This window comes from Nyctibius grandis, chromosome 7 (genome assembly GCF_013368605.1).
Source record: "Nyctibius grandis isolate bNycGra1 chromosome 7, bNycGra1.pri, whole genome shotgun sequence".
In the NCBI taxonomy this organism is placed as follows: Eukaryota; Metazoa; Chordata; class Aves; order Nyctibiiformes; family Nyctibiidae; genus Nyctibius; species Nyctibius grandis.
In genome coordinates this window covers 39,277,207-39,301,374 of record NC_090664.1, presented here as the reverse complement: position 1 = coordinate 39,301,374, position 24,168 = coordinate 39,277,207, and the positions used below count along the sequence as shown (strand labels likewise).

Sequence of the window (24,168 nt, the reverse complement as noted above, 5' to 3'; positions counted from 1 at the left end):
ATAAAATATATCATAAAGTGTTGATTTTTTCAGTGTTTTTCAGTGTTCATAAATAAATGTGAATCTTGTGATCAGATCCTCTAATGGATACAACTTGCTCCTTTCATATGTATCGAAGCAATATACGGGATTAAGAAAATGAGTTTTCTTAACCTGTAATCTGATTCCTACACGTAATAAAAACGTTGATACAATTTTTTGGCAGTTTTTGCCACGTCATGCTACAGCCTATGTTAATAAACTCTTTCTCTGTTTCTAATGGCAAATAGACTTTTTTTCCAAACCAAAATGCACTCTTCTCTACATTATTGATGTAGGAAGGTGACCCAAAAGTAAGACAGGTTTTACAAATGGCCTTTTTAAGCCAAGTCACAATGTCTGCCTTTCACTCAATTACCCTTATCATTTTTCTAACTGCAAGAAAACATCTAAGAATATCTGAGTTACAAGTATCAAACTATTACTCAGCACGTGACTTAATAATGAAATCTCCCTTTTTGTATTCATTTAAGTAACATTTGTGAATGTATTGATGAATTATCTCCTGTAGTATATCTAACTTCTTGAATTTCTTACCAATTACATTTCACTAATATAAAGAGATTGCTGGTTTATCCCTTTTTCAGCTTGAGCTCAAGGAAGAGAACAAATGCAGCATTTTGTCTTGGCAGTTTGTATTGCTTTCCATATTTCTTCTGTGAATGAAATGAGATAGTGCCCAGAGCTTGCAGAAGAGGTCCAGTTAATAAAATTATCTTCATTCTTGAAAATAAAGGCACATTTTTTCTAGAAGCCATATGAATCCCTCACACTTTTGTGGATTCACAGAAGTTGAAATAGTTTTATCCATGCTAATCACTCAAACATTGCAAATGGTGATTTATTCGTCCAGATAAAGGAAACTGAGTGTGTAAACTGGTCCGTAAAAATTATGTATCACATTGAACAGACATAGGTGTTAATCCTAGCAAAACTCAACTCCATTAGAAGCAATCATCCTGTTTAAAAATCCTTACAGTTTCTATTAGGTAAGTCATTATTTTGCTTCTATATTTATAGAGTTGTGCCGTGTTGACGTGATGTTTGATATTAACTGCTTGCCATCTCTCCAGGTGTAACTTAAGTTCAAGCAAAGATGAAGCAATTTTTAGTGTAAATGCTAGTACCTATTGAGGTCAAAGAGCACTACAGATCAAACAGTGTATTCAAATACAGATTAATAACTTCATAGTTTTTCCAGCTAGCCCTAGCTAGGACTTCTATCCCAGGAGAGTTAGGAGAAAATTATGCACAGCTTCTGGTCATCACACTATTATCTCTCAACCATGTGAAAACTAGAATGTCAAAGCATAAGTTTGTTATTACTATGAAAGCCAACAGGCCACTCATAATGGCTTATACTCGTATTTGACATCGCCGCCTTCTAGCCCGCAGTCATAAACTGCCTGAGAATTTTTCTCCTTCTTCCACCTCCAGCACCTAAGGCGCTATTCCATATTTCCTCTACATTTTCTTCTAATTCTTATGTAGCTTAAAAAGCCCATCTGAACTTCTCACCTCTGTTTTCAAAGAGACTGGAAGAGAGAGACGCAGATGAAGTTCAGGATGGTCAATGCACGGTGGGAATCATTGCATTTGGGTGCTACGTTATATGTAATATTCTCCAAAAAATGCCATGACGTGGGGAAAATGTTTCTTGACCTGACAATAATTTACTTGGAGTGCATGAACTCTCCTCACATAATTAATTACTCTCCAGTGAGGATCTATCCATTTATATTTTCAACTTAACAGCACTTTTAGCTTAAATAGGAAGTCTTGAGTTAGCCAGATGCTTGTAACAGTAAGGAGGTTGTCTGAAGGTGGGGAAGAGATTACTGAAGTAGATTAATGCGTGCTGAATAACATCTAGAAGGGAGGGAGATTATTTGTGGAATAGAAGTTGACCAGTAGCGAACAGGAGAAACACGGGAAGAGCGTTCTGCCTCTCGGGAGATGGGAGGCTCGAGTCGGACGAACCGGCTCCCCGAGGGTAGGTGTCCAGGCTGAACCAGCCCTCGGGGCGTGCTCCCGGGGCGGGCGGGCGGTCTGCTACCGCACTGCCGCCGATGGGGGCCGTGGCGGGGCGGAGAGGGCTGGCGGGGCTTCCGTCCAGAGGGGAGCGCGCCGGCGGGCAGGGGCTGGTGGGAGAAGCGGGAGCAGCCGGGGGACGCCGCGACCGGAGAGACAGCGGAGCCGCCGCCGGCCCGGGCCCCCGCTCCGCCCCCCGGCACCGAGCCCGGCGCCGCGCGTCGCTTCCTGCCGGCCGCCGGCGGAAGTGCCGCCCGGTTGCCGGGGTTCCGCGGGCGGCTTCCCGTGGCGGAGGGCGGGCCCGGCCGGCCGTGAGCGCCCGCCGGCGGGGGCTGCCGGCCCGCGGCCCTGAGCCCTCCGCTTGGCCCCGCGGACGCTGGAGCTGCTGGCGCTGCCGTGCTGCCCGGAGGAGCCGGAGCCAGGGCACCGGCGAGGGGCGGTGGTGGGGCGCTGAGGCGCGGCAGGGCCCGGGGCCTGGCTTGGCCTCCCGCTGCGCCGCACGCAGGCCTCGGCGAGGGCGGGTCGCTGTGTGAGCCCTGGCTTCACGGGCACGATCGCTGTCTGTGGAGATCCTGCCTGTTTTCACAACTGCAGGTCCCGAGGGCGGTTCCCGATCGGTCTCGAGTGGCACCAGACGTTGTTAATGGGACTCCGTGTCACGGTGCCTCCGACCATGGAACCGGACACGCCCTAAATTTTGCTCTTGGTAATGTTCCTGGGGCGGTTATACGCTGAGCTTTCACTGAATACCTGTCTTACCTATTTAACAACGTTCCCTGTATTTTGCTGCTGTTCCAGGGACTGACAAGGATACGACTGTATCTTTTATACACTTCTGTCTTCTCTTCTGGGAGAATGTACTTGTGCTTTGGATTGAAAGTGATCTATTTGTGCACTAAATTAAAGTTAACTTAGCCCATGGTAATTCTGACTTTTTGGCTGCGCTGTGCATCTTACAGGGCACCCATACAGCTGGGATCGCAACTGCTTCAGTGAGGAGTTTCACATAGAATCATAGAATGGTTTGGGTTGGAAGGGACATTTAAAGGACATCTAGTCCAACCCCCCTGCAATAACCAGGGACATCTTCCACTAGATCAGGTTGCTCAGAGCCCCATCCAGCCTGACCTTGAATGTTTTCAGGGATGGGGCATCTACCACCTCTCTGGGCAACCTGTTCCAGCGTCTCACCACCCTCACTGTAAAAAATTTCTTCCTTATATCTAGTCTGACTCTATCCTCTTTTAGTTTAAAACCATTACCCCTTGTCCTATTGCAACAGGCCTTGTTAAAAAGTCTGTCCCCATCTTTCTTAGAAGCTCCCTTCAGGTACTGGAAGGCTGCAATAAGGTGTCCTCAGAGCCTGCTCTTCTCCACTGAACAAGCCCAACTCTCTCAGCCTGTATTCATAGGAGAGGTGCTCCAGCCCTCTGATCATCTTCCTGGCCCTCCTCTGGACCCCCTCCAATATGTCCATGTCCTTCCTCCATGTTGGGGGCCCCAGAGCCGGATGCAGTACTGCAGGTGGTGTCTCAGGAGAGCAGAGTAAAGGGGCAGAATCACCTCCCTCGACCTGTGGGAACATCAGGTTATTGAAAACATAGTATTTTGAGTGTGTCAAAATTCCTTTCTGTTAGAAATGGATGGTGTCAGAAAATTCTTGCCCAGCTCTACCTAACAGGTCTTTATTAATGTTATTTTAAAAGACAACTCTTAAATTTCCCCATCTTAAAAAAGTCAGACAACTGAAATGATTAAAAAAATACAGACACTTTGCCTCTGAATTTCCATTATTAACAGAAGATCAATTACAGCACAGATCGCGCTACGCAAACAGATAGTCAAGAAATACTGGAATTAAAGGAGCTAGCTATTGCTACGCAAGCTTTAATCAAGGTAAATTAGGAAAGTATCATAACAGTCTTCCTCGTGCTATAGAATGTGTCATCTCTGCTTTGTGTAATTCTTAAGGAATCTGTTTGGGCTTTTCTTCTGTCTTCATATACCTATTTCAGCTAAATTATATAAATTTCCATTTTCAAAATAGAATAATATACAAGTATTGAGAGATGAATTAGAGACTGTATTATTTGTCTATCTGAATCAGAGAAAATTATGTAGGGATTAACATTGTTTAATGTACAAAAGGCAAGTGTAAGTGAAAATTCTGAAGGTTTAAACCTATCTAATAGTGGCTAAGAGTCTGGAAGTAAATGTGGGCCTGTCGGTTCCAGTGATACTTGCCTGATACCAGTTACAAGTGTGGCTAAGGAGACCCCACACCTCTGATAAAGGAGATTAAATAAAATAGTGCAGTGCTTCTGCAAACCACATACCAAAGCAAATTAGAAAGATGATCTGCATCGTTATTATCTACTCTTGCACAATTATATGTGTATCTTAAGCAGGGTCTCCCTGAAACTTAATGCTTAGACTCGGTAGGGAGGGTGCAGTCCATAAGGAGGCACAGTGCAGTCTGCTTAGCATAAATGCTTTAGCAATTTGTGATGGCAGACGGGTGCCTCTAGAGACCTGCAGAGGGAGATCAGTTCCATCAAAGTGAGGTGTTTCTGTCTGTCCCTTTACTGTGTAAGAAATTACAAAGGAAGGTGCTTCAGGATATAAAATAATTATGTGCGAAAAAAGGTTAATTTCCTAGAAAAAAAAAACGTTTCTTTTTAGTTCTTAGATGGTATATCTAGAGATAAGAACTAAAATTAAATGCTTTTGATACTATTTTTAGAAGCAATACCTCATATCCCTGAAAGACTTCAGAGTATTTTACTCATCTGAGCCAGTGGCAAGCAGAATGCATTTCCTTGAACTCTTCTTCTGTCACTTCTTGTTAAAATGCAGATATTTTTATTCCTTTTATATAAAATGCTTTGCAGTGTTAATTCAACACAATTGTGTTGATTTCTAAACAAGTTTTGACCACTTTCTGGGCTTACATTTTGTTATCTGTATTGACACATATGTGTGGGTCTCCTTTGCAGAATCTGACTAGGTACCGTCTGGCAGATACTTGAGTGTTCCTACATTAGTTATTTTTTGAGAAAGCTAAATATCTTCCCCACGTAAATATTCTCTGCCTGTCTGATATTGAATCCAAATATCTTTAAAATATGCAGTACTGAAGGTTTGAAGGGGGGGGGAATTTTTAGTTTAACAGAGAACACTCTGTACGTCTGGATACAAAGTATATTTATATTGAGGGCCAGTTCTCATTATGCTTTCCTTGCCTGGGACTACTGAAATATATGCTTAATATTGTATATTCATATCTTCCCTTTCATGAGTTACAGTTTTCTTATTGGTAGTTTTAAATTTTTGTTATCCACAGGACTGATACAATGGAGTGGCGCTTACAACAAACATTACAAAGATGTCATTGATGCTTCTGACATGGCAATATATGTTCCATTTTGGCACATTTTTATAATTTATGTTTTGTTCTGCAGAAGTGATTACAGTTTTCTTCATATTACTACTTTTTAATTTCATTATAGAACATTACAGTGCAATATTTCTTATTTTCATTATAGAAGGCTCCCCAAGACTTTATTTAACAGTCAAATTTGTTATTTGGGATGAGAATTGGCTCACAGGTTAAGAAACCTACATTTAGGCATCTCATGGGGATATCTTTGCCTGAGCAGGGCATCTAAACTTCCTGTATAATCAGTGCAGATCTGTCTTTGTAGTCGATGGAGATATCTAAAGCTACACTACTTGGCTGCTGTCTCTGGTTTCAGAAAGGGACAGGTTTCCCTTAGCCCCGTGTCATGTCTGCCAGCCCTGCATGAGATGTCTCTCATACCTCATTTCTTCTGACACGAAACCATGTGTGCATGAGCAACTGAGTCAAATTCTATTGACTTCATTGCCGCTAACAGAAACTTACTCACCTAGTTCTTACGTAGACACCTAAATTTAGGTGTTTTACTCTGCAGATGGAAGCTCCTGCTGACAGCCTAAGATGTCCAAAGCATGGATGTGAAGCTGTGAGCTCTGACAGGTGTAGAGACCCATGCCCAAGTGACTGTTGCAGACCAAAGAGGATACCCTAGGGCATAGAAATGCATTAGATGCTTGTGTTTAGGTGAATGAATCTAGCCATCAGCATCTTGAACAGGGTAATGAAATAGTCATACTTTTCTTTGGACTAGCTTGCTTTGCATATGAAAACAAATAATACTAGATTTTGATTTTTAGCTCGTTCACTCCCTCCAGCAAGATTTGTCCATCTACAAAAGCATCATTCAAGCACAATATGAAGAAAAATTTGAAGAGCAGCCTTCAAATCTTTGTAAATACGTAGATGATTGACTGACAGACATTGAGTTTTTACATAAACGGGTGAAGAGAAAAATTCTTCTTCACTTACATGTTAATCTTCACTAGATGACAGTTCTCATTCATATACTGCCTTTGTGCAGATTGATACAATATTTTACTTAATGAAAGGTAATCCACAGAAGTATTGAAAATAAGGAAATAAAGTGCTAACATAGATTTAAAAGTGCCTGTCTAAGGTGTCTTTTGCAAAATTGCAATGAACAGAACATGGATTACATTGTACTTGGCATATTAAAAACTATGTCTAGAAAAACTTCTTAAATTGTAATGTGATTATTTCTAGTAAAATATTTTATAACAGTATTTTAATAGGCAAGAAATGCAGCACACTTCCTGTGTGTATAAGTTATTTACAGTTCTTTTCCCATGTATTTCTTTCAAAATACATAGTCAATGATCTTTAGGTAGTAAATCACAGCCCATGCCAGCATTAACACTCCTAGGCAATCATGTTGCAACTAGTGAGCACTCACCACAAGGCAGAAATATGCATAAACCCTCAGTTTCAAGCTTATGATATGAACATAAAACCCCAAATATTTCATAAATCAATGCAGGAAAAAAAGTGATAGAAAAGGAACATAAGCTTACTATTTTTTTTAAGTTCAAGAGCCTGGATAGCATTTAATTTTCTCAAATGAAAAAAAAAGAATATATAAAAGTTGTTTGGTTTTGTAATTGCTTGTGTCCTTTTATTGCACATCAAAGTTCTCGGTAATTTGTTACAAATCGAATTGCAGAAAGAGGTCCAAATTCGAGAAAGCTACCAACAAGAGTTATGTGATGCACTAGCTGTTCTCAGACCAAATATTGAAGTGAGTTTTAATCAATAATGTGGTAGCAGACTGCTGGTCTAAGTATTAATATGTCATAAACTTATTACAGAGAATGGCCTTGCACTTCAAAACCTGGAGAAGGGTATATTTGAATTTTTCATGGAAGACTAAGCATTTAAACTATATTGAATAGAAACAAAAATAATTAACCACAAAAATTTAATTGTTTTTACAGGTATTATTTTTCCCCCCTTATGCAGTTTAGCATACTCAAGTATAGTTTTAATGAGTAACATCATAGTTACTACAACATGAATGAGGTATGTTAGTAGATACCAGTGGAAGAAAGCAAAAATTGCAGTGTTTTTAATTTCTTGGCTAGTGAAAAACAAATGACCACAAAATACTCAAGCAGTGTAAGATTAGACCCAAATATACAGTCAGTGCTTACTTTTCCATTATATTGAGGATAGTCAAATCAAATTAAGGGATGAGCATGCTTTAATTCACAGCAAATGAAGGGAACTTGCTTTAATTGACAGTCTGTGATTGGGTCTGTTAGGAGGCAGGAACACAGTAATCGCATAAAATGTTGTTTGGTTCAATAAAAAATGGCAATATCTTGATAAATATAGTAATTGAAGACAATGGTGACCCATTGTGGGCACTCCAGGTGGCTTTCTGCTGCCCTCTAGAGACTGTGCCACAAACTTTCTTATTAACAGATTTCAGGATGCAGCTGGAACAGTAAAAATAATTCAAACTAGAAAGTATGGAACTTAAATTTCTTTTTTCTTCCCCCACATGCAATTTAACCATGCAAGTTTGCACTTCTTGAAAAAACAAAGTAATTATTTAAAAAAGAAAGAAAGAAAAGAAAGAAAGAAAGAAAGAAAGAAAGAAAGAAAGAGAAAGAAAATAAACTACTTTACTTGGCAAGGGTAGTGGGTAAAAATATTTAGCTATAATTACTTTACTGTTGCCTATACACAGCACAGCCAAGTGGAGGTATACAGTGGGAAGTGTGTACAGTGTATTAGCAGTATCTGCTGTATAACACAGTATATAGAAAATCATAGAGAATCCTGGAAGGAGAAAATAATGTGTTTTTATGGAATGAATGATCTCCTAGACGCGTGAAGGGACAGGAGAACAGGTGCACTTGTGAATGAGTTCAAACCAGCATTAATTATATGGATGTTTCAGAGAATAGGATAGAGAAATGTGAAGCAAAGGAGAACAGTTCACAGAAAAGATATGAGGAACTGTGAGACTGGGGAGTTTTAAAAAGATGTGAGAGGAAATCAGAATGCTGAAAACACTGAGCAAGTGGCAGAAGACGATATGCATTTCAAGAATGTTGCATAGCTTAAAGTGGGTGATTAAAAGGCAAAAGCAAGGCTTTAGCAGTGAAGGAAAGGGTAGCTTCTGTAAAGAAAGAAACTACAAGATTTATTACGACTTCACAGACAGTAAAGATGTTAATTTTTTACTTTTGTTCTTCTTAATTTCTGAATGATGATATGTAGCACCATCACGTGAAGAAAGAAATTCTGCTTCAAAACCAAGCGTAAACCAGATTTTTTTCAGGAGAATTGTGGAATCTTCCTAGCAATTACTTTAACATTTTAAGCAGAGTTGGTTTAAAAGAGCACTGTAGACTGTATAGACTATTTGAAGAAAAACTATATTCCCTTTTAAAATCAGATAGTGAAACACTTCTTTTGGGAAATAGTCACTTCTGAGAGTGGCATTTGTCTCCTGTAACACTTCATCAATAATGTAGACACGTTTATGATGCAGCTGTGCTGACCTTGCGTTCTTGATAGTCAAGACAGAGAAATAGGTATTTTTTTAGGACACAGTTCATCTGATCAATTTTAGATACCTACTTCAGGGTGAATTGAGTTGTCCCCTGGACTCATCTGACTTCAAACTAAATCTCCACAGACTATTAAAAAAGTAAAGTGTGACTAGCTAAAATGTGAGTGTCTACATGCGATCAAGTAGATCTTGGTAGTGCTGGACAGACCATCTAGAATAATGCAAACTTCATTTTGTGTGTGAAAAGTTTTCTTTCCCAAATCCAGCTTATGTAATCACTCCATGGTAAAAGAATGCATCTGAATTCCATGGAGTGTATGGTAGCGGTGTTCTCACCAGAGGACTGCAGGGTCAGGTTCCCTTGGCTTTACTTTCTCTTTGGAAGATCTTGCATTACTCTTGGATTCTCCTGGTCCAGCTTCAGCAACCACTTAGAGATTCACCCCATCCCAGGCATGTGGGTAGCTTTGTCGGTAGGGTGCTCTGAGAAAGGAGAACTGAGTTTGACTCCACTGTGGCTGAGGAAATAATTGTACCCTACTTCTTTCACTTCCTCAGTGAGTGCTACAAATGTTAATGTATTACACAAGAGGTAGTAATTTCTGCTAATGTTATTATTTTAAAGAAGTTGACCAATATTTAATCACCTAACCTTGGGAAATAACTTAAACTAGGTATCTAGGTACTCCTGAAGGAAGAGCTCTGAGGAGAAGGAACACGCCTCCACACAATCCAATGTGAATCAAAGTGAAGACGCTTTATTAAGCATAAGCTGCCCCTTTTATACATTTTGTACTTTCCCTGGCTGTAAGCATGTGCATTGGTATTGGTTAATATTACTAAACATACTCTTCTTTAATGTGTTGATTGGTCACTGCTCTGCCACTGGTCTTTTCTTAATTGGCTCCATCAGTTCTTGTTTCTTCTCCTCCATGTTCGGCTCCCACTGGCTACTCCCTCAATTCTTGTTTGCTCAGCTACTGTTTTTCCTCATCTCTCCAAGGTCGGCTTGTTGACACTAGCTACATGAATCTTGTCATGCAGCTAGGCCCTCACTCCATACTCTCATACTTCTGGCTCATTACATGACCATTCTGCTCCAAAAACCCCTCTACAATTCCCCCTTTCTTTTCTTGAGCCAGAAAGGCCGTGTTTATCATCCGCTGCAGGGCCCTTTGCAAAGCAGGAGAATAAACAACGGTAATACAAGCATGATAATACAAATCACGAACAATCCCATCAATAGCATTTTAATCAATCCGACCAGCCATCCAGGAACCCATGCTGTTCCTGTATTTTCTGCGTGGTATCCATGAGCTCTTTGATCTGCTTATGAATTGACTTGGAGTGATCATTCAGATCCATGCAACACATCCCATCAAAATCCTGACATCCATGACCATGCACTGATAATAAAAAGTCTATAGCAGCTCTATTTTGTAAAGTAGCGTGTCGGATACTATCTACATCATTAGCTAATGTTCCTAAAATTCTAGAAGTTTGATCAGCTCTTTTTGCAACCCAGCAAGCTAAATTTCGCAATTGTGTTAGTCCTTGTGCAGCATCGTTACCTTCTATCCCTATGTTAGTGACACTTCTTTTTTACCTGGCCTTATGTAGGTTAGTATGGTTAGTATGACTTTTCATGTAGGCATTAGTAGACTTAATTTACCTATGGTACACGGACCTCCCAGTTTCTTACTGGGCAACTTTGGGCCAGCCCTATTGCCACAAATTAGGAATAAAGCCTTTGGTAATTTTTGCTTTCAGATCTGTTTAAGGGGACCCCCACTAGACATGTATGAAAGGGTTGTTCAGGCTGAGCTAAGGAGGCACAAAAAACTGCGTCTGGTTCAAGCTCCGCATCAGAGTCACCCAAACGTTGTGACTCCCCTTCCACGGTGTCGGCGGAAGGACTATCGGGTTGATGACCTTTTGTCAGGTCCAGGATCCAAAGCAGGCTTAACACAGAAAAAACAACCCTTGCTTCATCATGACTGCGCCTTTTGCTCCCTTTTCTATACCTCCCATGCAAACCTTTTTTCACACTTCCCGCAGTCAGGGCACTGGATCTCTCAAGAGGTCAGTGTTCCGAGGCAGATCCTGAGTTGGCTCATGTGGTTCGGGTTGTTTTTGTAGCCACGGCTTCACCCACTTAGCTGGTACCCATTTGGCTCCTGTATCTGTAACGACACATGTATACCCTCGACCCAACGTTATTAATTTCATTGGACCTTCCCACACACCAGTCACCCCATTTTTTACCATCACTTTGGCTTGTTCCTGTTCTTTCTGAAAATCCTCCATACCTCCCTTTAACCCTGCACCATGTTTTACTGCTGGAGGTACAGAGTAGTCCTGTGGCAAGCGTAAAAAGTTTAGTACATAAAGCGCTTCACACAACCTGTCAGGAGGAGATAGCCCTGGCTCTCCCCCTTTTTGTTTTTGTAAAAGGTGTTTCAGAGTTTGATTCATGCGCTCCACAATAGCTTGTCCCGTTGGTGAATGTGGGACGCCTGTTACATGTGTTATACCCCACAGTTGGAAAAAGTCCTGTGTGGCGCGTGCCACATAGCCTGGGCCATTGTGCGTTTTAATCGTCTGTGGAATGCCCAGGGCCACAATAGCAGAACGCCTGTGTCATTGAACATGTTTGCTGGATTCGCCTGTTTGCGCTGTAGCTATAATCAAAGATGAAAAAAGTGTCAATCGTTACATGAACATATTTTAACCTGCCAAATTCAGCAATGTGAGTTACATCTGTTTGCCAAATGTCCAAGGCCTGCAGTCCTCGGGGATTGGTTCCTTGTAGCTGCGTAGGTTGCGGCAGTTGCTGACAACCAGGACACATAGCCACGATATTCCGAGCATCACTGTGTGACAAATGAAATCGTCGTCGCAGTGCCCAATGTCCTTGATGAAAAAAACTCATGTGATATACGTGCCTGCTGTTTAATGTCCGGCACCTGTACAGTCATTGTAGTAGAATTTTGGGGTCAAGAAACCAAGAGTCCACTCGAGCATTGCCTTCTGCCAGTAAACCCAGGCAAATTAGTATGATTTCTTACATATAAAAACATAAATACAATGCAGTTCGGATTTGAATTTCTTGCCACAGAGCTCGCAGCAATTCAAAAACACACAGATTACGTGTATGCTCTATAACAGATCTATCCAATTGCTTTACAATGCCAGCCACATATGCTGAATCAGTAACCAAATTAAAGGGAATTGGGAAAATTCTTGAAATACTCCTAATAGAGCTCGGTATTCTGCCACCTGAGGTGAACCCTTTTGTTGTACTGCCATAGATTCCCACTTGCATAGTCAGAATACCAGACAAGGCCGCCTTGCCTGTGTTCCCAGATCCATCCGTAAAAATGGTAATTCCATCCACAGGAATGTCTGCGCACAACACTCCTGTGGCAATGGAAGTTCTGCACTCATTTTATAACAGGATGGGAGGGCAAGTGGTAAACAACCTGTCCCAAGAAATTCTCCATGGCTGTTTGCAAAGCAAAGCTATTAGCCATACACCACTCAAAATATTGAGCTGCAATAGGAACGGTTAGTGATGCAGGATCTCTGGCCACAAGCTCCCGACATCGCATCCGTCCTTTGGTGATAATCTGTGCCAATAGCTCTGCAATCATGGGGACAGTTTTCTTTGTTCTTAAAGGTAGAAACAACTAATTCCAATACATGTAACAAATCTGATTATTCTGAGTTCCATTGACCAATTATTGCATACGGAATTTGCCTATCAAACAAAGTGATAATTTGTATTTCCTGATTCAAATCAATACGATGTACAAATTTGGAATGTAGCCTGCTTTCTATTTCTGTAATCAGTTGCTGTACCTCTGCAGTAGTCTGTCGTGGTGCTGTTAAATTTGTGTCCCCTGCTAACAATTGGAATAGAGACTGCAATTGTGACCACGTAAGCCCCAAGTACGGCCGCAGCCATAACTTGAGCCTTATGTTCCACAGTACCCACTTTTGCACGTGCCTTTATCATAGCATTCAAATCTGGTTTTCCAGGTAAAGCTTCAATGAACTTTTGACCAATCAGCATTAGCATTATTCCTAGCTAATTGCATAAACTAGAGTATCTCGTAAACCAACATCAAGAACCTTGCTTTTTCAACTGCTTCTTGTAGCCTCTCAACAAAAGGATAAAAGAGCTCCTTGGGTCCTTGTCTTACAGTAGTATATAATTGCATTCATTACCCAGCGCGCTTCTTTTTTTTTTTTTTTGTGATTGAACGGATAAAAACAGCCACTCTAGAACGTGTAGCGGATCCTGCCAGCACTCCTTCCACTGGCCCAGTAATCCCATGGATGACAGCTTGGCAATGGCTACATATAAACTTACTGGTGTCTCTAAATCCACACGATGTACCTTTTTCTGTTGCATACCATTGACATATTGTGGGATTGTTTTTCATGCTTTGCGGTAATACCGTCCACTGATATCGCTGACAAGGCACCAGGTTATTACTACTAGGTATTGAAAAAGCAAAGTAGCATTTGTCAATTTCATGTAAAGGGATTGTTTTTTCACTGTCTTTCAGATCAATAACCAAAACGTATAGTCTGCATCAATAACTTCTGGTAAAACAAATAGACCTTTCAAGGTTACACTAGGACGTCTGCGTAATAGTGCACTTAGCCCATTTCCAGTGGGTCCCACGGCATTCGTTGGTACCTTAGGCACTCTGTTATTCTCTGTTGTGATTGCGATTGCTGTGGTAACATCCCGTCCGGCGCTCCCTGTGGTTCGGGCTGCGAGTTGACTGCATAGGCCTGGAACTGGTTGGGAAGATTCATTTGTGTCAGCACACGGTTCCTCCCCGCGTTCTTTCTCCAGTTTCCCTTCACTCTGCAGCTGGTTATTATTAAACCTGCACTGCTTCACAAGATGCCCCAGCTTCCCACAGCAATGACACATCAAAACAAAGTTATCTCTCTCACTCAGCTTCGACTTCTTAAGGCAGTTTTTCTTAAAGTGACCTTCTTGCCTGCATGTATAACAACGATGAACTACCTTAACTGCTGCCGCAAATGTTTTTGCTAAATGCTCCATCTGAAATGTGGTGGTTCCTACTTTCCCGCAAGCATCCATTAGCTCGGTTAAGGTGGGGTTACGATTTGCCATCCTGCAATAACTTTCCTGCAGTCCTCCTTTGCGTTGTCCTTCGCTAACTGTAACAACAATGCTTCTTTAGCAGCCCCCGTTTTGTATTTGTTTGTCTAAGGCAAATCACTCCCCAGTTGAATGGCTCCCATTCAGCGTGGGCCACTTCCAGTCCCCCTCGATATACCGAGCAAGCCAATAGCCCGCCACCCATAGCAGCCGCGGCCCCGAAATCACCGTCCGCAAGTGCATGCTTCTCTTAATTTTCTCCAGAACCTGGCCGGGTCCAGGCCAGACACAGTAACCTGGGACTGGCTGCAAGCGTGAATAACTCCTCCACGCTACCGCCTGACTTTCACGGACCCTCGGGCTCTGCAGCAATTATGTCCCGCTTCCACCTCTCAGAAAGGTCTATTAAGGGTGGCTCAGTCTCAGATTCGGGTAACGGGACGGTAGAAGGATCAATGTTCTGCTGCTGTTCCCTGGGCGGTGGGGGGGAGCTCTGGCGGCGCAGAGGGGTGAAGGGAGGGGGGGCTCTGGCGACGCGCGAGGGCGGTGGTGGGGGGAGCTCTGGCGGCGCGGTGAGGCGGGGAGCTCTGGCGGCGCGGAGGGCAGGGAGGGGGGGAAGTCTGGCGGCGCGCGAGGGCGAAGTCACTGTGAAGGAGCTTGTAAGCCCACCTCAGCCGCCGCCTTTGCCTCTCTATCCTCCTTCAATTGCTACAGTGAGGTCTATAACTAATCTCCACGTCGTCAAACGACACAGTGGCGATCTTGTCCCTCCTTGAGGCAGCTCAAACAGAGAAGTTCCAGCACTTTGCCACGTACTAACTTCGAAAGCAGGTCTGCGCCGTAGCTGGCAAATTGTTCTTTTTACACCATAATTTACAATATTTACACCAATTATTTACATCAATAGTCTCCGGAGCAAAAGCTCATCGTTATTTTACCCTCTCTTAGAGAGGAGGATATGTAGGAGAAGCCTTACTATCGCACTTTCTTCTTTACAAATATTTTGGCCCATCTCCTTTTTCCCCGGCTGCTCACCTCACTAAGTATCCCGTTGCAACGTACTATTTTTTTTTCTTGCGAGTCGTCCTGCGGCTCGCCCCAGGTCTTCAGTCCCGCTGAGCCGTACTCCAGCCGGTGTACACTCCTTCTGGGCTATTCCCCAAACTTGCCGTCGATCAGGGTCTCCTCGGGGTCACCATCTGAAGAGAAGGAACACGCCTCCACACAATTCCAATGTGAATCAAAGTGAAGACGCTTTATTAAGCATAAGCTGCCCCTTTTATACATTTTTGTACTTCCCTGGCTGTAAGCATGTGCATTGCTACTGGTTAATATTACTAAACATACTCTTCTTTGATGTGTTGATTGGTCACTGCTCTGCCACTGGTCTTTTCTTAATTGGCTCCATCGGTTCTTGTTTCTTCTCCTCCGTGTTCGGCTCCCACCGGCTACTCCCTCGATTCTTGTTTGCTCAGCTACTGTTTTTCCTCATCTCTCCAAGGTCGGCTTGTTGACACTAGCTACATGAATCTTGTCACGCAGCTAGGCCCTCACTCCATATTCTCATACTTCTGGCTCATTACATGACCATTCTGCTCCAAAAACCCCTCTACAGAGCTCAAACACACTTTTGAGCTCAGTGTTTCCTGATGGCCAGCTGTTGACAGTACGCCACCTTGGAGAGGCGTTTCTCTATAATGGGAGGCTGCACAGGCTGGTTTTCTTTGAAAGTCTTATTTTTATTTTTTAATGACATCAGAAGTAAATCATCCATTTTAGGTGCTCTTTTTTTATCTTTTAGTGCAATTTAAACATTTTGCTTCTGCAATCAACAAGATGCACAAATAAATGCCAGCAATGCAAAGTTAACATTTTAGCAGTTTATTTTGTTTATTCTGTACTTATGCTGTATTTTCTCCTTATTTTATTTCTTACATGTTTTAAATTCTTTCTTTGAAAGTTTTAAAATGTATAGGATATGCAAATTTTTTCCAAATTTCCTTTTTCTTTGCCATGCATTTGAATTCTCTACTTTTATAGATTATGTATTAGATATAACACACTTTCTGTTTAAGCATTTGAAATGTCAGACACAGTAACATTTTATTTTTGATAATAGAATACTCTTGAATGTAAAATATGCATTATGATGTGTTCAAATTACAAAAAATATTCTGTAGCTTTCAAAAAGGGTTATGTAAGAGTATCACTGAAGAATCTTTTCTTCTAATAGAAGTATTACAACAGAAATGGAGAAGACACAGCATGTTCACCAGGAAAACTTCACCAAGAAAACTTTTGAAGCTTTTACATAACAAGCTACATGAGGAAGAGTCCATAATTGAAGATCTGGAGAGAAAATTGCAGGAATACCAAAAAAAAAAAAAAAGGGACTAAAATGGTATGTTTTTGTAAAAGATCGTGAACTCATTATCCAAATATGGAAATCTTTAAACATATTCAGCAAAGTCTATTTCTAGTGCCATTATTTTTATAGGAAACATTAAGTTGGAAAGGTACTAGAATGCTGTTTGGGATTATCCTGTGCTATTTTACATATTTTGACTAAAATAATTTATAGTAGTCTATTAATGTCACACAAATTTAAATCAGTGATAGTCTGACCAAGAGTTGGTAGTTGTACTACCTTTTTTGATCTGTTTTTTTACTAAAATAAAATTTAAATATTTTATAAAATATTTTTGTAAAAACTTAACAAAAACATCCAAAAAAACAACTCAAAAACGTTTATAAAACATTTATAAAATATTGCTCTCATAAAATATTGCTATTCTTACTCCATGCCCAAACATCAGTTGCATAAAAGTCCACATCTGTTCTACTGCTACTTACGGAAGTACTTACTTTGCATCTTCTTATGTTTCTCTTTGTTCTCTAAATAACTTCTAAAATAAATATTTTCTTTTTTTCTTCAGAATTGTGTTGTTAATCATGTAAATCACCATTTTGAGTATGCAATGAAGATATATCTTCATTTAAAATATAAAAATTAAATACAAAATCCCTCTTGTTTGATTTTTCTTAACTTCTGCAACAGAAGTTCATGGAGTATGACAGCTACTTGGATACAGCCATTAATAGACATGAGAAGCCCTTTTCAATTATGAATCTTTTTCCCCACCCAAATGCAGACATAAATGACTAGTTCTAATGGCTAAGACCTGTCCTACTTTTGCAGTCTGTAGTCTTCAAATGGAAAACAAATTCAGTCTCATATGTCCCTGCATCATCTTTGTATCCCTTCTGTAACATAAACATGTCCTTCTCCTACCCAAATTAACTATACTCATCTGCAGTTCACTGAAGCATGAGAAATCTATAACACTTTTTCAAACCTTCACATATGCCTTAGGCTGATAAAAGGCAGTCTCAGGCTCTAAAGAGGTTCTAGCTAAGCCTGACACTGGATTGCTTTTTCATCTCTGCTCTCTATGCATCACTGAGATGTGTAGTACTAATGAGATCTGAAATGCCATCTAACTGTGCTGGCAGCCACCTAAGGTAGATAGTATGGCCTGTAAAGGAGAAATATGGGGTCTATGATGTATGGTCTGAGGAAACTAGGTATCTCTCCCCAGTTGGAATTCATAGCTGTGCATCCTGTCCTAGAACTGGATCGTTAAGCCAGGTCACTCATTCCTGTGTACAGAAGTGACAGTAATTTCTTCTTGCAACAGACTGTTAGCTACAACAATCAACAGTGATATGGCTTATTTATCTTTCGCTTCATTTGGGTAAGCCCCGGTGAGGCTGTTTTACTTTATGAAAATATGTATATTTAAATGTTCTCTGTAATGGGGGCTGCGATCCAGGCTCCCATGTGAAGATACTAAGAGGCTGTCATTGCATTCTTTACGGTTCAAATTTCTTCTCCAAAAGAGGAGGAGGCTGGATGTGAGCAAGGGCTGTCATTATCACAGCAGGCTGTGCAATTCCAGGAGTACAGAATCACGTCCTCACTAGGGAAGTGAACAAGAAAAAGTCAAAACCTTTTTGAGGGCTGGAGAAAATGCCCTAAGTTGAAAAACTCATCTTAAATCTGTTTATCAAATAGTTTGAGGTTACTTGATTAAAGAATCTGAATACCTTGCCAAGGAGAGGACTTAGGGATATTTGCCTAGGGTTTGGGATCTATACAGCATTCTCTTAAGAGGTACTGTGCCCAAAAACTTAAGTCTCTCTCTCCAGTGACAAGAACTATTCTAAAAACAGTTCACAAAAATTCTCTAACTGATCTTTGTCCCAGACATGTTTCTGAATGGATGAAAAAGGGGTAAGTAGAGAAGCCTGGCTGGAATAAACAATTAGTGTCAAATTGGCTAGATAACTCTTCATCCTTAGGCTGCACTTCAAGGACTACTTCAGTATCTATGCAATTTTTAGCTGATCCATACAGTAAAGCTTGTCATCACCAGCTTCTTCTCGGAGAGTTCTGCATTTATACAAAGTAGAAACAAGAAACATGCGCTGTTTTCTTCTGTCAAAGAGTTTGCAATGAAATGCCTATTTTCCCTCCAAAGCTATGCTGTCTTCAATCCTTTTTTTAGCTCTGACAAGCCTTGAAAAGGTCAATGGAGGTACTTGGGCCACTAGCAACCTGTTAGTCCCTTCCTGGCTGATGTCTACATTTTGTTACATTTAAAAGACCTCCACAGAAGACAAAATCAAGTACAGCGGCTACAAGCTGAAACCGCTATGAGAATGGTTGCTGATTAGAGCATACTGTCAAAGGAATGATGCCATCGTGATCTCCTGAAATTTTCAAGACCAGAAGCCCTTATAGGCATTAGCTGAATTGAAGATACAGGTGTAATAACAGGGTGACTGAAAAGTAAAGGCTTGTATTCAGCCAGTGGCCATACTAGAGCTTCCCGTGTTCAACCTTCAACTGCGTTTCTTTGAAATGTATGGATATAAACTGCAAAAGAATTAAAATTATAAACATACGAACGTAACATATTATGGATAATAACAATAAATATAAATAAATCTCGAAATTATCATTTCCCTTGCAACTCAACCCTGGTGTATTTGTAAATGTTTTTCATGAGAGCTTGTACAACTGCACCCTCTTGTGGTGTATGTAATGTGAACTTGAAACATCTAAAGTAGAGCTTAGAAATGGAAAGGTACCTAATAATTTGGATCACAGATTTCTGAGAATGGATTTGTTTTCAAGGCAAATTCCCAGTAAATCAACGACAGCAACAACTTCGGTTTATAATTTTAACTAGAATCTGCTCAAATATTTTCTTCTTCGGTGTCATAGGAGAGCATCAGTAATTTGCATCCTATTTCTTTGCAACAAGAGTGCAAAAATCATAGCTGTTATTGGCTTTTTGAATAACAGAATCATAGCTGTTATTCAAAAGGCTAATTGATTAATTTGAGTGTAATTAAATACCAAACGGAAATGCATATTTCTCAACTGCATAATAAATAGCTATATTCTCTCACCTTTACCTATTTGGCTGGTATACTACAAGTATAGGTGGATGAATCTAGTTTAAGTTTGTTATTCCAAAGTTATGTATGCACATCTGCCTAGTATTATTGGAAAAGTAATCATAAGAGTCTACAATACATGAACTTAGCAAATATATAGTAGAATTCACTAAAGCTAAACTATGCTTAGTTTTTACTTAAAGTAATAAAACTGTTGGAATGAAGACAATGAAACAGAAAAGGTGAGAAATATTGAAGCCTCCTATATAAGGCGTGTTATAATCGCCTTCCAACCCCTAGCCCTTTTTTCTTACAACTTGAAAATTCCCTACTTTAAGCAAGCCAAACGCTGCCGCTGTGGGCAGATGGCAGAGAGCACATTGCTACAAAACCTGCCACTCAAAGTGTAACAGATGACTGTAGCTACAGAAAATTGTCCCTTTGTTCATTTTGCTAATGAGTGTCCTCATTGCAGCAGGAGACTGAATAGTTAATTACTTGCAGTTCTCGGTTTTAGCAGATGGTGGAGCTAGAGCTAAAGGTTATCTGAGTAACGTTTGTGAAGAAAATGTCTTGTGTGGATTTTATAGCCTTTCCTTAAAACCGTAAAAGATTATGATTACATTTATATTTCAGATACCATTTAAAACTTAGTTATTAATTAAAATCTTTTTGTTTATTTTATGTAAAGGTTCTTCTTTGAGCATCAGCTGTTGATGCTCAAATACAGCCAGAGGAAAGGAACAAATACTTAAGCCTATTAAGAGCTGTAACTGTTACTTAAAAGGTCTTTTGAAATTCAAAGTTTGTTTTGCAGTGGTTTAGAGTTGACCACTGCCAGAGCAGAGTGTTAGCTAATTACTTAAATATTGCATGTGCTGTTTGCTTAACGCTGCTGGTTTCCCTGGAGCGTGCTCGTCTGTCTGCAGGGTTTGGTAAAAGTTTTCGATGAAAACATGCACTCTAATAATTATCTCAGAGGATTAATTTTAAATCTGTTACTGCATAAAGACTGTTCAAAATGAAATACTGTTGAATTATTTCGTTAGAATTTATTTTAAAATTACATTATTAAAAGTAACATTTTTGTTAATCATACTTGGTCTTATGTAAACTGCTACTGTTTCTTTAGTGAAGAAAGGGGAAGCACAAACTAACATGAATTACTTTTCAAAGCACTTGGCATTTTATTTACATGAGTGCTTATAAAATCAGTGAAAACTCAGTGGCCAAAACTTTATGTACATTGATAATTTGTTCCAGTAAATTGGAAATTAAAAATGTCTTTTTTGAGGAAAAATGAATAGTTATGGTCTAAATTTTACCCATCATTGCATTACAATTTAAGTTTATATGCCATTTGAAAACCTTGGAATTTTATTTTTGAAGGTCTTTAACATTTTTATTTTGAAGTAATTTTTTTAAAAAGAGTTCAAAGTGAAGCAAATAATATCCCAAATTTTCTTCAGTAAGCAAAGAAACTGCTGTCTGAGTCTTCTCTTTTGTGTTAATATTTTAAATGGTTTCAAGAGTTAGTTAATATTCTGGTATTACTATAAAGATCTGTGCCAGCTCTGAACGCTTTTCTATAATTTTAAAAGAAATATGTGGCAGTAAAATCTAGACAGCCATAAGACAATATATTCAAATGTTTTCAATAGCTTTGAAACCAAAAAGAAAAAAAAAGAGTAGCTGTCCCAATAAGCTTCAGTTGCATAAGAAGTCTTTTCCATAATGGATGTGGCAAGATTTAAACAAAGGGCACACATAATAAAAATGTAAATGAGTTTGCTTTACTAAAACTATAACTTTAAAGTCCTTTGTTGCATGTTATCCTGGAACCTTCTTACAAGGTAATCACTGTTTGCATAGAGATTTAAACCGTAGTCTTCAATAGCATTAAACCCCTGCACGGTCTATGTGTGACAGGCATGCAAAGCCATGTTAATGTTCAGAATATGAATTGCCTCTGGGTGGCTCCGACACCAAGTAGAAAACCAACTGTGTTGATATCAGAAGGCCTGATGGACTCCATGCGGCTCCCAGCCTGAAAACTTCACCACTTTGACATGTGATGTGCTCCTCATGACACTGGCAGCACTGTCACTGAGCGATGGCACAAAGGCAACAAGCCCCCCGCCTTCGCCATGCACTTTGCAACCCCCTGGTGTTGCCTGTCCACGGTCGCTCCTGCCTGCCTAGTTACGGACAGCGCTTCAGAAACACGGGGGGAAGTGTGGGTGGAGAGGCCCCAGCTGCCTTCCTGGACACAGCCTCCATAATAAATTGACCTGAATGATGAGGGCACACAAACAGTATGATATGCATTATTCCTGTCAATAAAATGTCCCCATGTGTTATGGTCTTTGTATATAATGTACTGCAGCCTTTCTTCTCGCGGGGACCTATTTAGAGGCTCAACTTTTTTCTATTCATATTATGACTCCGTAATAGAATTCAGAAATTATATGATAGTGTGTTGTATAATATTCCACCAGTGCAGCATATTTAAATCTCTGATTCCTTACTTATGAATTCAAGGCGTCGCAATCTTTCAGGTTGTCTTTGAAGATGATAACCATGAAAAAGAAAAACCATTTGCAAAAGAGAATGAGGATTTCAAAGAAGAGGTTTTTAAACTGTGCAATGAGATTTCTCATCTCAAAAATTCTCTGAAACACTCTGAAAAAAAAAAGTATTTATTAGGTAACACTTTAAACTGATGTTAGATCAAGATGATTTGTTTAAAAGCAGCATGTAAGAAACGTTACTGAAGTTGGAATTAATTGTTAACATGCTTCAGAAGGATGTCAACTTGTTTCTGGACTGTTGTCTTTTTCTGGTATTGAATGCTAATTCTGTATGCATTTGTAGAGAAATTCATACATATTTATTCTAATTTAATGCATATATTTACATATTTTAATTTATGACAAAGGAATATTTGCTGTGGCTTTTGAGACTAATATTGCCTAGCAATGTGGCTAGAGTTCATATTTTGTGACAGATACATGCTGTAAAGTTACTGAAATAGAAAAGTGTTGTATGTGGATTGTTATGTTTTTAAATGAAGGTTTACTATTTTATCTTAAGGGAACTGTACTAAAACCTACTCGCTCTCTCTCGAGTAGTTTTTGAGCTTCTGCAAAATATTTGAATGTACGTTTCTTCATGTAATTAGTTTTGTGTTTCTGTGGAAGTTTCTAACAGAATTATTTTCTCTCAAATAAGCCGTCACTGCTTTTGGTACCTGTGCTTTATTACAGTTCTTACAAGGAGGGGTTTTTCCTGATAAATACAATGTACAGTCTTTACCTGCAGGTTACTTCTCATATATTGCCAGAGTGAAATATTTAATGGGGGACTAGAAACTACAGCAATCGAGTAGAATTTGGCTGTTTATCTTTGTTATGTCTGTGTAGATTAGTCCCAGTATCACCTTTAATAGTGGCAAGATGAGTTTGACACAGACGATATTCCTGATTCCTGTTTACCATCTGATTCAATGGTACTTCTTATCTTTTGGTAGTTTTGTATGAGCCATAAAGAACCACCTGCTAAAACACTTTGTATTGGCTGTGACTAACAGCAAGGATGTCCAGAATTAGTATTAATGAAAAGCTGTGGGCGCTCAGTCACACTTGGCTCTTGAACTTACTTCTTCATCTCTCTCTGACCAGCCGGCTGAACAGCAGGAAGAAGGCTGTGAATGTCAAGGGCGGTGGTGAAGGTCACAGTTCTGCCAGGACTTGCATCCCCGGTGCATTCCACTGGGTTTAGCGACTGACCTGAAGCAAACATTTTGAATACGTTAATGTACGCATGTAATTTCATGGGTTTTCTCTTTCTCCTCTTGTTTTCAGATAAGCAAGTTCAAAGAATGCGATGAAAAATGGAAACAGATGAGCAAACCATTCAAAAGGTACTGTAATTCTTACTTGTGTAAGCTACATTCTTCGGAGAACAGTAACGAGCTGGGACTGTTGGTTGTGTATAGTCCAAATAATGCTAGAAAGCTGACTTTAACTTGAATTATGTTACATTTTGGTTTATGGCAGTATAACTCACTGTAGACTAAAAATGAATTGGTATTCTTTTAATGACTATTGTGATTCTGATTTTCTCATCCTGTCATATTTCATAATGTTGTTAAAACATAGTGAAAATTCTGAACCTCAGTGAACTACAGTGAAGTGATTGAATACTTTAATAAAAAAAGAAACACATTCAGTAAGCTTTTGAAGGCGAGGAAATAAAATATGTATATACAAATAGCTAATAACTTCAAATAAGAAAATGCTTATTTTTTGTAAGCTGTCACTTGTTAAATATTCCAGAGAGTTGGACAGAGCTGTTAGTATATGTGAGTTACTATTTATGTGCTATCTGAGCAAAACAATAGACAAACAAGGTACAAAAGCCAATTTTTTAAAAAACTTTCCAACACCATTGTTTATTAACTAATAAGTGACCTCACTCAAAGATTGACAGCTCTCAGTGTTTTCCCAGTATAACATCTAGATATCT

The 24,168-nt window shown here is 39.8% G+C and overlaps 1 protein-coding gene across 1 annotated transcript in view; it reads left to right on the top strand.

The window, feature by feature from the left end:
• Nucleotides 1-3,558: 3,558 nt before the first annotated feature.
• C7H10orf67 (chromosome 7 C10orf67 homolog) overlaps nucleotides 3,559-24,168 on the top strand; it is a 46,276-nt gene continuing 25,666 nt past the window's right edge. Inside the window, 8 exon segments of the mRNA XM_068405616.1 lie at nucleotides 3,559-3,615; nucleotides 3,871-3,966; nucleotides 6,286-6,429; nucleotides 7,170-7,244; nucleotides 16,409-16,465; nucleotides 16,468-16,596; nucleotides 22,200-22,347; nucleotides 23,505-23,563. Coding sequence (XP_068261717.1) covers nucleotides 3,559-3,615; nucleotides 3,871-3,966; nucleotides 6,286-6,429; nucleotides 7,170-7,244; nucleotides 16,409-16,465; nucleotides 16,468-16,596; nucleotides 22,200-22,347; nucleotides 23,505-23,563 — 765 coding nt within the window.